Consider the following 17,316-nt stretch of genomic DNA (forward strand, 5'->3'; position numbering starts at 1 on the left):
TTTGGACAATTTCTGCTGGCAAATCTGTACAAAAAAGAATTTGTAGTGCTACGCATAATGTTGTGTAAAATGGTAAAGGAAAAAATGTATCTTTAATGGTAGGTTAAATATGATAAATATGATGTAAAGGGATGCTGTTCCCTAATAAACTCCATAAAATAGTGTTAATATATCAAAGAAAGCATTTGTAAATTGTGTCAGAGGTATCAAGAACACATTCAACAAAGCACATTAATTGCAACTAGACAGACTAAGTATCTACAGCTTGCAATAACGAATAATTTTAATATCTTTTTTTTTGTGGAGAATGCATTTTTGCTTCTTCTTTTTTTTTTGACATTATATTCTTGCACTTGACAAATTTAATTTTAATACTCTGTTGAGATTTTTGCGTTTTTTTCCACGTTATCATTTTTTTATGATGTCGAATACAAAACATTGCATGTACACCCCAAACTTTATAGAAATAATTGTTTTAGTTATAAATTAATTGTTTTTAGAAATTTAGCAAGCGCATTCATTCGTCAATAATTGTAAATATAAAGAAGAAACGTAGGTCTACACATTGTCTATCTTGTGAACTGTACATATTATATTGATCAACATTAAAATTTGATGTTAAACGAAAGAAACTAGCAACCCATAAATTACCAGAAACGTATGACTCATTTAGGAATTGTGTTTAAATATGTTATCTGTTTACAAATTATATTTTAGGGACATTTTCAAAAAATAAAACATGTTCAAGTTAATTTTTAGGTTAATTCTTCGTCTGTTTTATCTCCCTATTTGAAAATATTTCTTTACTTTCCTTACAAACTTACGAAGTTTTGTTCTGAAATATATTGTTAACACTCACAAATGAACGAAATCAGACATATACCATACATTGTGGATAATAACTGTTCAATATAAAAGCATTTTTTAGACTGTCCACATATACCATTTTATGGTTCTTAATAACTTCAATAATTGAAGTGATAATTGGTTAAAAAGTTCACTATCTTCCATTAGTGACATATGTTGTTTAAATACAAGATTGATGAAGTCAGTATACACAGACATGTAAAACGACGCAGAAGTTTAAGTATATTTGTAGCTAAATCGAGATTTCGACGAAATCTCTAAATCTATTCTTCTTTCTATAAAGCTTTTATGGGACGTTATGAATTGTAAAAAAGGTTTTCTTTAAACCAAAAAACGGAACGTTAACATGGAATAGCTAACAACAGACACAGTAAATTCAGTAAGTTAACTTTAGCCTGCATTTCAAAGGGAGTTCTTTTACCTTTGGCAACATTCTGCATTAGAACTACAATTTTAATCTTTGTAAATCTTTCTTGGAACTGTCTGCCGAAAGACAAGAAAAAGCTTCCGTTGAAATAATCATAATACCTCTTCAAATAAAATGAAATGTCGACAAGAATATTACTGTACTATCAATCATAGCGAACGGAGATGGCCGCGAACGATTTCCAAAGTGTAATCGGGCGATTGGAACTTTAGCTTGAAACCTAACGACAAATTAATCCACATTACAGTACGAATCAATAAGAGAAAGGATAGTTGATCTATCTGCCGTTGTTACGATGTCTGTGTTTGACATGGATTGCATTGTTCAAAAGGATCATCAATTATGCTCTAGAGATGGATCATAGCTCACATCTCCGCCAAATGATACTAGACGCATTGCTCGGGAGTTGTCTTCTGTATTTAAATAATAATTTTAGTGAGTTAGTATTACGCGTTAACGGTATTGTTGCACAAGCAACGTTGTTTGCGTAAGTCTGGCTTGACATCACTGTTTTATAGTATACGTTTATTCACTTTAATATGTTAAACAAGAATGCACCGCAAGTAAATTTAAAGATTAATTAAATTACGTAGGTTTAACGGCACAAGTTAGTTGGGTTTAACAATATTGTGCGTCAGACAAAACATGTAGCAAGACTGGGAACTGCAGAACAGGCATGCCATCCCATACAACCTAATTTCTATTTAACGGCACGAAAAACGAAAACGAGTGACACATACTGGTCATTTGCTAATTCATATGAATTTAACGGATCAAAAACTTGTAATCGTTGTGATTTTAGCCTCATCTCGACTGCGAATGTAGTTGCAGGACTAAAAGAATGGGGTTTTTTGTTCCAAAGCGATGCCCCAGAGCGTTACATAACTTGTTTGTTTTGTCTATAATTTCTTATTGTTTCTTGTCGTTATCTATATTCATGCTATTTTGTTTTTGTAAGCCTGCATTTTTGGAGAGTTACTATTCCTTTTGAATCTTTCGGATCCATTCCTTGTTTTTAACATTTCTATCTATAAAGGATTTGTATAAAAGAGAGAAAACAGCAAAGAAGTATAAACACCGTTTTGGAAGCGAAATGGAGTGTTACAATAAATAAAGGATTGCCCGTGTTTGAAAAAGAGCAGGACAAAACATTTTTGACTTGTACAATAGCTACATCGTCAAATGCATATAAGTAATATAAATATAAACAAACAAATCTAATAATTGTTCATACAGCTGCTGCAATTGTAAAGATAAATATTCATCTGAAATTGAAATAGAGAGGTGTATGTGTATGCACACATTAACTTTCAAGATAAATAGAGCACATTTAGTTGACATTTTAAATTCTGAACTAATTTTGTTTCTTTCATAAAAATATTTTGGAATACTACAAAATGTAAAAAGTTTTTGACATAAGCTGTAGAGTGCAAGCCTAATGGCTCACACCGACCTTGTAAAACAAGGTTCAAAGACGCTGAAGTACTCTTAAACAATAATGGTATTAAGTCTTTATCTTGCAAACAGACGAGTGTCAATTGATCTTATTTCATTATCTTGTCATGCCTTAAATCTGTTTTCTGATCTATTTTAATGCATCTCTCTTAACGTTCTGTCAGTCTACGCTGTCTGAACGGAAATCTACCTCGATGTGGAAACATTTTTCATATTGCCTGAAACTAATTGGCAAGGTATCAAAGAACGCTACTTGACGGTAAACGGAAATAGATGTTAATGACGTAGAAAAGGGATTCAATGCACGCGCTGTGACATAGAAATAGGTAAAAGACTCTACGGATCATTAAACTTGGGTGAAAGCGTGCAATTTTTACTTTGCAATCTGAACAAAATTTGGTTATGCAATAGTGGATGAAATAGAATATAAAATGGAAAAGAAATAAGAAGTAATATCAAATTTTAAACTTTTTGTAACAAAATAATTTTTTCTGCATTTGGAAGAATTAAACGAGTATTGATGATAATATACTTTATTATGTATTCTGTGTTCAGTATCAATAATGGATGTTTTAAAATAAAACGTACTAAAATAAAAAAAGATACATAATTTGCATTTTAGGATAATACTGATACGTAAACTTCTTTGAGTATACAAAAATACCAAAGGTTTCCATTTGTTTAAGTATATAAACTGTTTAAAATGATATGTTGCGCCAAATATTCGTTTTGTCTGTTCAACGCTTGAAATGAGAATATAATTACTTTTTAAAGTAAAAAGTGCATTTTAGCACTCGTTTTATTTGACATATTATCAACTCGCCAGAAAAAAGGGTACATTAGAATTAAGTGTAGCATTCTGTGAACGGTAACATGTAAATTAATTTTGAGTTTTTATAAATGAACTTGAACTGATGTTTTTACTTTTTAATCTGGACTTTTGTTATTAACATTTAAAGAGACGTTAAAAAAATTTTGTAGTAGGCGACATAGCTGTCTTTAATTACCGATACTTGATTGAAACTAATATTCCATCATCTTAAATCAACTTCATATACCAATTGAAATAAACATTTTCGTGCATTTACAAAAGCATTCAGCAAAACATTTGTTTCTAATACTGAAGAGCTGAAATACCAAGTTTGACAAAATATTATTATAAAAATGTATTCAACAAAGCAACCAGAATGAAAGAAAGATACTGCAAATGGACTTCCACACTTTTTATAAATGAATTAATTCCAGCTCGCATGCAGCACGCTACCACTGTGAGTAGTGGACAATTCCTCGGGCATATTAATGAATGATTTACGATTAACCTGTCAGACATTTCTTGTTATAAACAACATTTAACCGTCACTGTCCTGTGTCACGTGACCAAATTGCAGGGTCAAAGGTGGCCATGTTTCCTTTGCTGCGTCTTTCATGTTTGTCTTTTTAGAAAATGGCATGTCGTGACTGAACTGTGTAATGTCGACAATGTATTTATTTATGGCCAAATCTTTTTACCAAACTACCAACAGAAAAAAACTAGATGTATAATTACTCTTTGTTTTAACCTTAAAAACAAGGAAAAGAGGGACAAGTTATTAACCTTAAAACAACGAAAAGAGGGACAAGTTATTATGCTTAAACTAATTATCGAGTGTAGCTACATCACTTTCTTCTTTAAATTAATACAATCAGTGCAAGAAAGATTTTAAAATGTTTGACAGAGATTTAACAGGCATGTGGAGAGACTAGAGCGAAGCTGCTCTATGTAGTTTTTATTTACATGCACTTAAAGTAGTTTCGCTCTGACCACTTGAAATGTATGCATGTATGGTGTATTTAATACGGAGTTTCTATCTTGGTGAAAAAAACAAACAGTCGAAATGGTTTTTGGACTGAATGGTCTATAATAGTTGCGAATATTTGAAGCAAGGCTTTGAATAAAACGTTTTGAATTTGTTCTTAAATGAATAACCAGATTTGTCCATAACAAATCCATGATTTATCTATACTTAATTAATCAGTTGGTTCAAGGTAACAGAATGAGGCTGATCTTGCTTGCTATGATAGTCACAATACAAGTATATGTGATGTCGCGAAATCATGTGACATATTGTCCGATCAATAAGTTGAACATGAAACTATAACTATCTTACCTGGCCATTAGTAAAAGTGAATTACATTTTTTTAAGAAAGTGAAATATGACATTTTGTGGCATTTCGTGTGTTTTCCTAACCGAGTATACATAGATTTGGTTAGCAACTATTGAAAATCGCGAGGATCAGTTTAAGATTAAGTAAAATATATATATAAAAAAACGTCGATTCCACAATAATTAAAAAGAATTTGATATCTACATTCACTATTCCTCTATGTGTATCATTCAGGTTATTGTGCACATTTGTTTATGTGAATGTTTTATAATATCAAAATTTCAAAACCAGCGGACCATAATTTGATATCAAACAATTCACAATTGAGATACATGTGTGTTAAAAACGTTTCACGTTTATTTCATAGGTCACAGCGGAATCAATCAATTAGGAGGAATGTTTGTAAACGGACGCCCTCTACCGGACTCAACAAGACAAAGAATAGTAGAGTTAGCACACAGCGGTGCCAGACCATGTGACATATCTAGAATTTTACAAGTATCCAATGGATGTGTTAGTAAAATTCTTGGACGCTATTATGAAACCGGTTCTATAAGACCACGTGCAATAGGTGGCAGTAAACCACGTGTTGCTACCGGAGACGTTTGTAGACACGTGGCGCAATACAAAAGGGAGTGTCCCTCTATATTTGCATGGGAAATACGAGATCGACTGCTCGCGGATGGTGTCTGTAATCAAGAAAATATTCCAAGTGTAAGTTTTGATTTTATTTGACATATGTGTGAGGCCAAGCCTACAACGATGTTTTACGCTTTCTGTCCTTTCTGCGAAAAAAGGACACGATTTTGATATTATGTCCGTTGTATTTACATTAGTTAAGAGTTAGACCAAAAATCTGTCGCTATAAAATTTACAGAATAATGTCCCATTATTTCTGATAAAATGGCAATACAATTATTATTTATATATGTATATTTGTATTTTTAGCAATTCATCATATCTAGGTTGTTTAGAATTCTGTCATTTTCGTTTTTCAGTTTCTGTAAATTGGCTACTTGTTATACTAGTATAATAAAGTGGCTGGTTATAAATATTTTAGGGTACTTTGTCATAAACGAAAACATCAACAACTAGTTCACTGTCAAATTGTCATTATTTACTTGACACGACGTCGGCTTCCTGTAAAGGTTTCCCTACATCACATGTTTACATTATTTTGAGAAGATTGCTTTGAACCGAAAAAATAGAAACATATAATCTCGAGACTCGGTTTGCTTGAGCTTGTTCGTGAGAGATAATGAAGTATGCAATATCCCACATGCAACTAGCATGGTATAAAATAGAATTGTATGAGTTGTAAAGATCCCAAATTTACATACGAGTTGATATTACCGACCGCCACACGGCCTTTAGTAAAATACACCAAGTATAAAAAGGTAAGCTCGAGGTGAGATTGCCTAAGAGGGATAATGAAACAAATTCCCAGCACCCTGAACTTAAAACCTTATATAGATATTTTGAAGATGTCGAGATGCAGCATCTATTACATCGTAACTTAAATAACGAATGATTATAGACAATCAAAAATCTGAGTGCATTTTCCAAACTAATTGTATACAAATTATGTTCTACATGCTTTAAGGATATATATGACCAAAATCCATATTTGAAAATATAATCATTTCCTCCATTGTATCTATGTGAACATACATGTAGCATTAACTTTCGTGCCGAAAAAATCAACAGTACACACGTAATATTTGCATATGTAAACACAGTCTAAATGTGTACTACCACTAAAGAATTGGAAGCTTTTTTAACAAATGACAAATACATGACATGTTATTGTGACTACTTTTTTGTTAAAACCCAACAACGTTAGTATATATATTTAGTCAAGTCAAATTCATTTAATGAGGATCTCTACTTTTAGATTTAGTATCGAAAAATAAACTAATTTAATGAAATATTTATTGGTAATTTCCCAAATCCTACATTTAAAGTTAGTATCGAAAATTATACTATTTTAGTAAAAGACGCCCATTGTATATCTTTAAATATTCCATAGAACGTAAGCTTCCTCAGACGTGTACCTTGTACTTTCTGTTTCAGATAACGAAGGCAATTTGAAGTGTTACTACTGGAAAAATAAATCATCGATATTTTAAAATCAATTAATTCAGACTAGAAAAAGGGGGTGATGACAAACCATTTACTAATCAGTTTACTCACAGTAGCGGCCATTGAAAACTCTTTCCATTGCTATAAAGGTTTAACAGCGTGGATTTCTAACTCCTCCATCTAATGCTGGGCGCCCTATAGAGCCATCCTTTCTTCCTTCAATATACGGCACGGCATCTGCGCCGTTCGACACAATATCGCTAAAACATCAAAGAGCATAAATATCAATAGGGGAATGTATGAAGTCGTAAGGGATATTATATTTATCGCATTTGGTGAGAAAATGGCTACATTGAGATGTGTAAATGGCTTAGTTTCCCTATGCAAACGACGTTTTCAATCGTTGATTTGCAATGTTAAGAACACGTTCACCAAACGTACTGTAGCGCAATTGGAAGTAATTTACATACCGGTCGTGACCTAATTACAACAGGATATATAAGAAGTGTACCTTTCAAAGCTTTTATCTTTTTGAATTTCCACACATTCAACATAATGTGTATTAAGGTAGTTTTATTGTAATTACGTGTCATCGATAAACATTCTGTCACACACATTCTGTTTCTTCACAGACAATTTATTTATTTTCTCATTATAAACAGCCATGTGGAGAGTTTAGCAAACTTATAACATTGGTTGATGAAGTTTCAGATATACATACTATACGGTTAAAAATATAGCAAGTGATTCGACGTTACGTTTTTCATTCTAGATATTACAAAACTGACTTGATCTTTCCGCTGCGGTTTTAAGAACAAACCATCTTTGTTTAAAAAAAATACTAACTTACGTTGAAATAGGCGACCAGGAAATATACCATTATAATTGCATTTCTTTCTGTGAAATTAATGTAGTTTCAGCGAATAACTTCCGGGGAGATCATTTTCGGATTTGGGACCTAGATGGTTTAACATTTGATGAAGCAATACATGCATTCATACAAGCATGTTGTCAGCAGATAAACAGTTTATTCAAAATTAATGTTATTGACACCTATACTCACTTAAAACTGAAAGAAAAAGCAAAGCTCATTGTATATTTTATTTTGTGTCAAACATTTTAATACCTATTATCATTGGTTCAGATGGACAGGTAAACCAGGGTCCTGCAAAAAAGTTTTGTCATTAGAGTCGTTTCTGAAATGAAGCGTTTTATCAAAAAGAGTTTTATTGCAAACCTTCAAAGTATCCCCCTTTGCCAATACACATTTTTGTAACAATTTTACTCAGTCATGAAATGCAGAGCCTCGTTACCGACGGAGTCGGATAGTCCCATCTGCACCTGAAACGAGTGAAAGAATCTTATAATCTCTCACCGACAACCGGGCATCATGTTGCACAGCATGCTATAACTAGGTAATAGAGGTTTCAGATCTACCAATGTGGGAGTCATCTTTGACCGAAATTCCCCAGTTTTAAAAAGTTCAGTCCACCGAAATACCCTGAGCATAGAAATGAACTGATGTCCATATATATCACACAGTTCATCAAATATCTATACAAAGCCTAGTTTGCAGCATTTTATACAGCCACGCATGTCAGTCTTTTCATCTATGTCACAAGGTGACTTGTAAAATGGTCGCTGTATATGACTTCTTACATTTCAAACTTTTATATCTCGGTCATTTGAAAGTCAGTTTACACAAAACAAATGGTGTCATTGGGAATTGAAAACAAGAGAAAGCTTTCAAAATATACCAGGGATAAAGCTACGGAATACTATTAGTGATACAACTTTTTGCAGGACCCTTTTGTTAGTACAAAATAAAATGACTACCTTGCTGCCAAATGCAATATAAAACTCTTATAGGGATTGGAAATGCTAGCAGAAAAAATGAAAATCCTATGAACTATGCAAATAAGGATAATTCTAATCATTTTTTTCCAGACGTGCAGAAAATCATATTTCATAGAATTATTAGAATATTGCAGGTGGTGATATAAATTTTTGTGCTATTCCAACTGAATTATGTCTGTCTGTCGGAGAAAAGAATAAGACAAACGCAGTAAAACTGTATATGGAAAATTGAAATCAACAGCTTTTCTTATAGCTTCGTACAGGTGTTTTCAACACTACTTTATCGGAAAAAAAAACAACAAAAGAAAGCATTCTTGTCCAAAACATGCGCGAAAAACGTGCACAGAAACAACCACAAACATTTTAGTTCCTTATAACTAAAACAAGACTTGTTTACTGCTTTCAGCATATCATTTCTGTAAGCATACCATTTCTGTTTTCTTTAGCATTTTGTTATTCTAATTTCGCTGAGAGTATTTCTTGAGGATTTATAATCAAAGAGTTTTTTTCCCTGAGTGTGATTAAGTTCAAAGTTGTTCAAGGGAAACATGTGAGAAAATCTTTAAGAAGCATAGAACATAACTACAAGTAATCAAGCTTGTTTATGCATTTTGTTGCATTATAAATCTAAGCACAGTCATGTGACATTTTTCCTATCTCGTACTTTTTAGATCCATATTATTTCCTGAAATTTCTTCCCAATGTGTTTGCTGCGAGTTAAGACATATGAAATTGTTTATATTCAGCCTGACAGACTAATGATTTCCATAATTCCATAATTGAGAACATAACTGTCTTGTCTGACAAATATCTCTGAGCCAAAATCTCATCTTTTTGCCAATTTCTAACGGCAAAAGCAGTGAAGAAGAAAATTTAATAAATTAAATCATCCTCTTCAGTGGGCTGGTTCTATAAGAATGAGGGTATTCTTAGAAAATATTGCAGAGAACCAGCGTGTCATTCAGGTGCCCATTAATTACCAAGGCGATCTGGAGCTTCCCTTGTTTTAGTATTGGGCTTAAGCATGACAACTTGTGATTCTGTCCAGTGGTTAGTTAATTGTTTGTAAGCATGATTATTGTATCGTTTAAGTATAGATAAAGCATCAGAAAGCACATGTACTGCAATATATCTGTATGACCAAAACAAATAACGTGTGTAGATTGAACGTGTACCATGGCATCCATACACAAAAATAAATGTAATTAAAAGACGTGTAGCTCATTCGAACCAAACCTTAAAATGATTTAGCTATTTTTAAATTTTAAACGTAATTGACTAATGTCCGTATATATCAAACGAAAATATTAGGAGACTGGCGTTGGATACGAGTTTTTGACTTGGAGCCTTTTGGCTTCAAGCTTCGTCTAGCATTTTCCATCATTAACCTTTCTTACAATGCTTTCCTCGGTATATCGTATTTTTCATTAGCTGCAACAAACATTTCTGTTATGTTCTGGTCTAAAAGATATATAATATCTACCGGAACCTGTTCTGTAAAAAAAAAACAACACATAGTTTAAGTACACTCGCTTACTTTAATGAAAATAAATCGTTGTTTAATATATAATAAAAAATAGTTGTACAGCTAATAATGTGATTCATTACAAGTTTGAAAAACTGCTTTTATCAATAATTACTAAATATAATAATTTTCACTAAGCTTAAAAAGCCTTTGAAATGTAGATTCGATCAAATAAGTAGTTTTGATTAGCATATTGGCGTTTTAAGCACAGTATCATTTCATCGTTTGTTTTTAAAGTTAACTGAAATACCTAATGACATAGAAGTTAAGATAAACAACTCTTAAAAGCCGTGGCGAAAAAACGTAATTTCATATTAATCATTCTTGTAAATAAACATATTTATTGATTTAAAAGCATTAGAATCAGTTTATTTGATTCTAATTAACTTTTATTTACTTTTGCGAATGTCATGTATTCATATAGTTATTTCACTAATACGCTTACAAATTGTTTTATATTTTCTCGTAGTAAATTCCTGAGATCATGTTACCATTTGGTCGGACGCCAGAATTATTTGTATAGAAACCGGAAAACAATATGACCGATATAAGTATGTTAAAGCGTAAAATAGTTTTTTAACCTTTGATGTTAACGGTACTTAAAAAAACAAAACAAACAACTCTACTTAAAAAAAAAACAAAAAAACAACTCTTTTGCGATACCGCTTTCATTAAACATGTTCATATATACTAATCATATAAAATATGTTTCTAATATAATATGTATTGTAGTTCAATAGAAAACGTTCTCCCTAAAATACAACCTCACAAAACAAAGACGCCAGAAACTTTCGAATTTATTCAAAATATGTGGTTTTATTTGACAGACATACAAATGTGGGACGTATGTCCTTAATCGTTCGACTCATTTACCGGTATATGGGAAAAATTAATTAAATGAAGTTTTTTCCATGTCACCGTCAAATTACTTGTACGTTCCAACATTGCCCTTTAGAAATTCTTCATGTTCTCTATGACGACGAATGTCTGAATTAAAGACATTTTTACCTTTCATTGAGCAAACTGAATTGGCTACGACAGAATTTATTGGAAAGCTCCGTTTCCAATAGTTTCTATGCCGGCTACCGTTTACGATCGGCTGAGGGTTCCGAAGTCAGGCACTTGAGAATACAACGGCTAAAGGCTTTGGCTCATTCCGCTATAACAGCAATTGTTCAAAACAAGTGACCATACTTGAGTAGTACTTCAATATCCCACCATATGGCGGAATTTGACTTTGGCCTCCATTTTTGGGGGGAGAACCGAGACGAAAATGGGAGATGATTAACTCATTACTAAGATTGGAGGATGTTTTAGCACTCCTAACATTCAATCTACAAATTGTAAAGCAAACAATATGAAGAGTTGACAAACAGAAATACACGCACTGATCCTGCTAAAGCAAACATGGCTTTACCGCATGCTGTAAGGTTATTTAGTTATAAAGATATTGCTCGTGCTTCTGCTATGCAAGAGGAAAAATAATTTCTTCTGGACAAAAAAGGAACGAAGTACTGAGTGTATCAAACGAATAATGTAGCAAAATTAAAAAGAAATACAAAATAGTATTCATTATTTTAGTGTATCTGAAGAACTAATAGTTGATGTAGTAAAGGAACATTTTTTACATATACGACTGTATCTGTTTAAACGGAAAAAGAGACGGTAACGTTTTTTAGGGTAATGAAAAGACAAATGAAAGTTTGAAATGTTCATTGATTAATATAATTTGTGTTATCAAACAAAACTTCAAGTACAAAAAGGAATTGTTTGTCTTTGCTCTCTCAACTGCAACCATTGTTTTTTTTTATAATTTCTTTTGTAACTCAATCCAGTAAGAATACAATTTTCGTTTCGTTGTAAACCTCTTGAAAAAAAATATAATATGATATAGCACTTAGCTTACATTGGAGCAAAACATTGTCTGTAGAGACTGATATGCAGGATTTGTTTTCAGTAAACAAAAACAACTAATGAGTTTTGCCGTTTTTTTTTTTTTTGCTTCAAAATTTAGCGTCTTGTTTCTCTCAAACTGTAACACTAATTACCAAATCACCCATCTGCCGAAGTTCTTGAAAAACAAGAATTAGAACGCCTCAGTGAATTTCTTAGGGGCAGCTCGAGCTGGAATCGCTCTAATATTGACATCTGATGTCGCTTATCCCTTATCTAGAATCTCTAACTCTAAAAAGGGCCTGATGAGAGAAAAGAATTGTTGACCCCAGCTCTGGGGTAATTAAGACATAATTTTCATTTTCAATATCCAATCCCTAACGATTATCAATTTTACATTTTTGCCCGTATGTCGGTGCTTTTTATTATTTTGTTCTCTTTCAAATGTGTACAAAAACACTTAATGCTTTAATCATATCGGTTACTTTGCATAGTTCAAAACTAAATGGAACTGATTACTTGGAATCGGAATTATGTTTTTACTTGTTTAGTTCTATTCCAACAAGCATATTGGACATATGTTTCTTGATGTAACTATTTGCCTTGCCGTATATTTTAAAAAGTAGTTCAATTAAAGTTTCATTCATCAAAGTCTTATTTTCACTTTGAAATAAACTTGAACTTGTGAGAAAAGTTTTATTAGCTGAAGTATAAACGGAAATTTTTATTTTTTTAAACATATGCTTCTTTAGCGTGATTATACACATTTCACCTACGGTCCTAATGACCATTTCAGTTAGCATACGCATTTTGTAAAGACATGGAATATATTGAAGCTAAAAATACATAGGCTTTGTTAAAATGGCGGACGTTGTTTTTTTTTCGGTCTACCAATTAAAATTAATGTTACCATTTCGCAGTTTTTTTTATCTCAACATTGAACATTTGATCATACAAATTGAATTCAAACTCCAAGACATCTTGTCTTACTCAGCAAGGTCCATTTCTAAAATCAGTCGTTGGAGCTTTTACAAGAATTTAGATGTAGGGGAGTATATAATTCATTTGAAACAATAAGAGCACCCCATTCCTCAGAGGGTTGTACCAGTAAATGGCAGAAATAAGCAGAAAAGTCCTAAGAGACTGTCACAAATAAATGGAACATTTGTTAAAAAGATTTCTTGTGACATTTACAACATTATTGAAATTGAACAACATCACCCTCTGAATTACGTAGTCCTGAGCATATTCTCCTGGGGAAAATGTGAAAAGCCTTTTATATAATTTCATTAACTTAAATTTCTTTATACGTATAAAATACATGAATAATTCTTTTTAATATCATACGAGAAAATATTTTATAGATAATTAAAGTTTAAAAAGGACCCATTTTATAAAGCATTACACGCAACATAATGCTAAATTCTAAGACAGTCCAGTAAAATCCATCAAATCTAACCCTAGAACATCTTCCTAAAATAATTGAGATATTTTAGCTTTCCTGTATACATAAACAAACCTAAGCATGAACTGTATTAAATTTCAGACTCTGTATAATTTATAACGAATGTAAGCCAAAGAGGATTACGCTTTTGTAAAGTGTGTTTAAACATTATTTAAAATAATAACAAATACTGTTTTTCATTCCAGGTGTCTTCTATAAATAGAGTATTACGTAATCTCGCTACGGAAAACCAAAAGGTAATAGGTCAAGGCAGCATGTACGACAAACTAGGTCTTCTCAATGGTCAAGCATGGGCAAGGCCCAATCCGTGGTACCCTAACATGGGCATGCACAGTATTGGGACAAGTTCTTATCATCAACCACCAACAAGTCATCTTGATACAGAAAAGAAACGTAAGTTGATTTTATTTAGAGTCATAAATCTATTTACACTACTTGGATCTTTTTTTCTATTTGAGCAGTAGTTTACATTACAAATTAAGTTTAAGCTTACAAGGCCCTGTAGCTTTGAAACACAATGGGAGTTTAGAATGAGGTTTTATGCGCATTTCTAACGCAATTTTGACTCCCAAGAGGTGCTTTACCACTGAACCGTTCCAAGGCGGTGTCCCACTGTATTCCTTTTCGAGTTTTTAAAGCCTCGTATGTTTTATGTTTCCTATTCATATTTATATACTTTTCAACAATATGCAAACTGTTGTTTGTCGGGCTGCATCCTCAGAATACGTGCTTTCCACTTGTTTTCAACATTACATTTACCTGGAATTAGACGTATCACCTCAGCTTTGTTGCTGTAACATATATGTTATATCTAATAAAATAAACAAAACTGCACCCTCATCGAAGAACGTGTAGTTTCTTTTTTAATTTAAAATGAGCCTTTTTTCTACAAAACCCTTAAACTATTTGTACCATGTTGATAAAAAGAAACAGTATTTCACTAAATGTATCATAACCCCGGGACTTTAAATTGATTCATCAAAGGGAATATTTTTGCCCAGTCGTTGCTACTTGTTAAATAACATAATGTAATGCCGCCAATTCGTATGCTAAACAATCTCTTTATCCAAATCAATTGTAAATAAATCCTTATTATTACCACTCAAGATTGCAATATCTTTCACTGACGGCAGCGTCAAGGCAAACGTTTACGGCTTATACAATGTAACTAATGCATCCCGAGCACTCCAAATAGTGTAATAACAAGAAATACTCCGCTATCATTCCCCATTGTAGACTCAATTAAAATTTGTCGCATTGAAAATTAAACAGATTACGGAAAAGCGGCTGCACTTCAGAACTTAACTGATGAAAAAGATGAATACGTTTTCGGAATGGAAAGTTTTCACGTAATTGTAGCAGTGTCGTCAGAATGTCTGTACGTCTTTTCAGGTCTTCAGCTAATCCTTTTCTGTAAGCACATCATCAAGCGGGGCCGTATTCGTCTTTTATTATAAAGGAGAGCGCTATTTACATGAAACTTTTCTAGATTAAGTTTTAAAATGCCCCGCTTTGGTAATGGTTCCGTTTCATAAGAATGATTTAGCTTTAGTTTTGTTCCATAAAAATTAGAATTAAATCGGACGGGGAGAGAAAATATGTTACAAAGCAGTACTAATAACAATCACTTCCAATAAAATACCACAGAGGTAGGTCAGAGCTGTCTAAAATGAAGACATGAAAAAAAAACTTACGGTAAGATGAAGAAATAAAGTATGATTTTTTAAGCTGTAGCAGAGAAGCATTACTGAAAAGGACAAAATTGTTTTTTCTTTTATCATACTAGAACTAGCAGAATAAAGTTTAAAACATGGATTTTAAGAGGGAAAGTGTATAATTTGTTGGCCGAATACAGCTTTATGTGCCTGTGAAAGGCGCATGTCCAAAAGGGGTATGTAATATAAAAGCTATGTGAAAGCACAGCTGTAAGATCTCATTAAGGACATAAAGTTTGAGTGTCCATTTCAAGCAATAGCTCGTAAATCTAAAAAATCAAAAGGGAATATGGGTCATCACGTGGACCTTTTAGCGATTTCATACAAAAGTACGTGAGTTAATACCATTATTTTCAAGTGTTGGTGTTATGTATTGCTTACAAAGGTTAGGTGTCCCTAGCTGACCTTTGCTGGCCAGTCTAGCGGGAACATTTAATGGTTAGACTTATTCTCCGTGGCCAACGCACAAACAATACAGGTCATCATTAAATCGAGTTTTCTAATATAACCCCCATTATTACATTAATTTATACGGGACATTACAAAATTATTATTTTGAAATTACAAAGGCAACTTTTCAGTGGACAAAACATGAAATTGCGATACACGCTATGAACTCTCTGGTTCATGTGGGAACAATGTCAAAGAGGAGCCACGAGGCAGTGGAATTTCACTAAACACACATGCTGTAATTTGCTTAAAATTAATGTAGAATATTTGTTAGCAATTACGTTCTCAAGTAAAATGTGATATCTAGATTTATATATAAGCATACCACTAAAATAAAAGTTGAAAATTGAAATAGTAGTGAGTGAAAGGAGTCTAAATAATTCAAAATATATAGATAACACCCAAGTTTGAATTAGCATCATTAGATCAAACTAACAAATAATCAGTTGAACAAATAAATCTTGACAGTGTAAAAAATAAAAGTCAGTTTTTAATCCATGTTAAAGCCATGTGGAACGATGAATGAAAGGAAATCAAAATGTTTAATTGTAAACTGTAACGTTAGAACACATCATCAATAAATCTTAGTGCCTTTAGAGGATTAAGCACGCGCACAATCTATAATCATTGACAACAAAATGCGCGCGCGTTTTGATGACGATCATATTAAAATTTGTAAACACAACGCCAAGGAAACTATACCCTTCAATTTGTTCCAGATTATAAGGCATTACCATATCTTGTTACAGTACCGTAACATAACTGATCTCTGAAATACTGCTCTGTAATTCAGGTAGGAGCAATAAAATATGCCCTCTACAGACTCTTCGAGGGTTTGAAGCACAGGTCTCTGAAATACAGGAAGTTTATTTTATTTTTAAATTACAAAACAGAACGACAGTTGATGAGGTGATTAGTATTCAGTTTCCAAAGTGAAGTTAACAGGTTAAAGTTTCAGTTATTCATTGCTCAACGAATTAATAAAAATGTAATTAAATCAAGCATCAGATAAAATAGGAACTGGTTGAACTGTTCATGAATGACGTTAGTATAAGACGCTAAATTCTGAAATTAGAAGTTTTTGTATGGATTTTGAGATAATTGACGAGGAAGGATTTTCAGTAAGAACTGACTCAGTGGAATGCCACTACTCATACTGAAATAAAGCATTATATTTGAACATACGGGCAACAACAGATAATCTTGGATGTTTTCTTGTCTGGTAAATTTTGGCGTATCAAGTCCTATAGTTAACATACTATTGCAGGTATAAAGTATTCTCGGTCAAGCTGGAAACAAGTTTTAAAGTTCTATTAAATAAAGACTAAATATAAGCATTGTATTTGAACAATGTATACTAAAGCTGGGTAAACATTAAGTTCCGCTTTTACGTGAAAATGCAAAATATATTGCATTATTCAAATTTCAGTATAAA

General features: G+C 32.5%; 1 protein-coding gene across 4 annotated transcripts in view; it reads left to right on the forward strand.

Annotated features, from left to right (window-relative positions):
- The window catches only part of LOC123536238 (paired box protein Pax-6-like), a 55,707-nt gene that overhangs the window by 30,654 nt on the left and 7,737 nt on the right, over positions 1–17,316 (forward strand). For all 4 annotated transcript variants that reach the window (XM_045319231.2, XM_045319230.2, XM_045319229.2 and 1 more), the window contains 2 exons: positions 5,262–5,608; positions 13,902–14,109. In XM_045319231.2, the coding sequence (XP_045175166.2) occupies positions 5,262–5,608; positions 13,902–14,109 (555 nt within the window). The remainder of the gene's footprint in view (positions 1–5,261; positions 5,609–13,901; positions 14,110–17,316) is intronic.

The sequence above is a fragment of the Mercenaria mercenaria genome, chromosome 17 (genome assembly GCF_021730395.1).
Source record: "Mercenaria mercenaria strain notata chromosome 17, MADL_Memer_1, whole genome shotgun sequence".
Classification (NCBI taxonomy): Eukaryota; Metazoa; Mollusca; class Bivalvia; order Venerida; family Veneridae; genus Mercenaria; species Mercenaria mercenaria.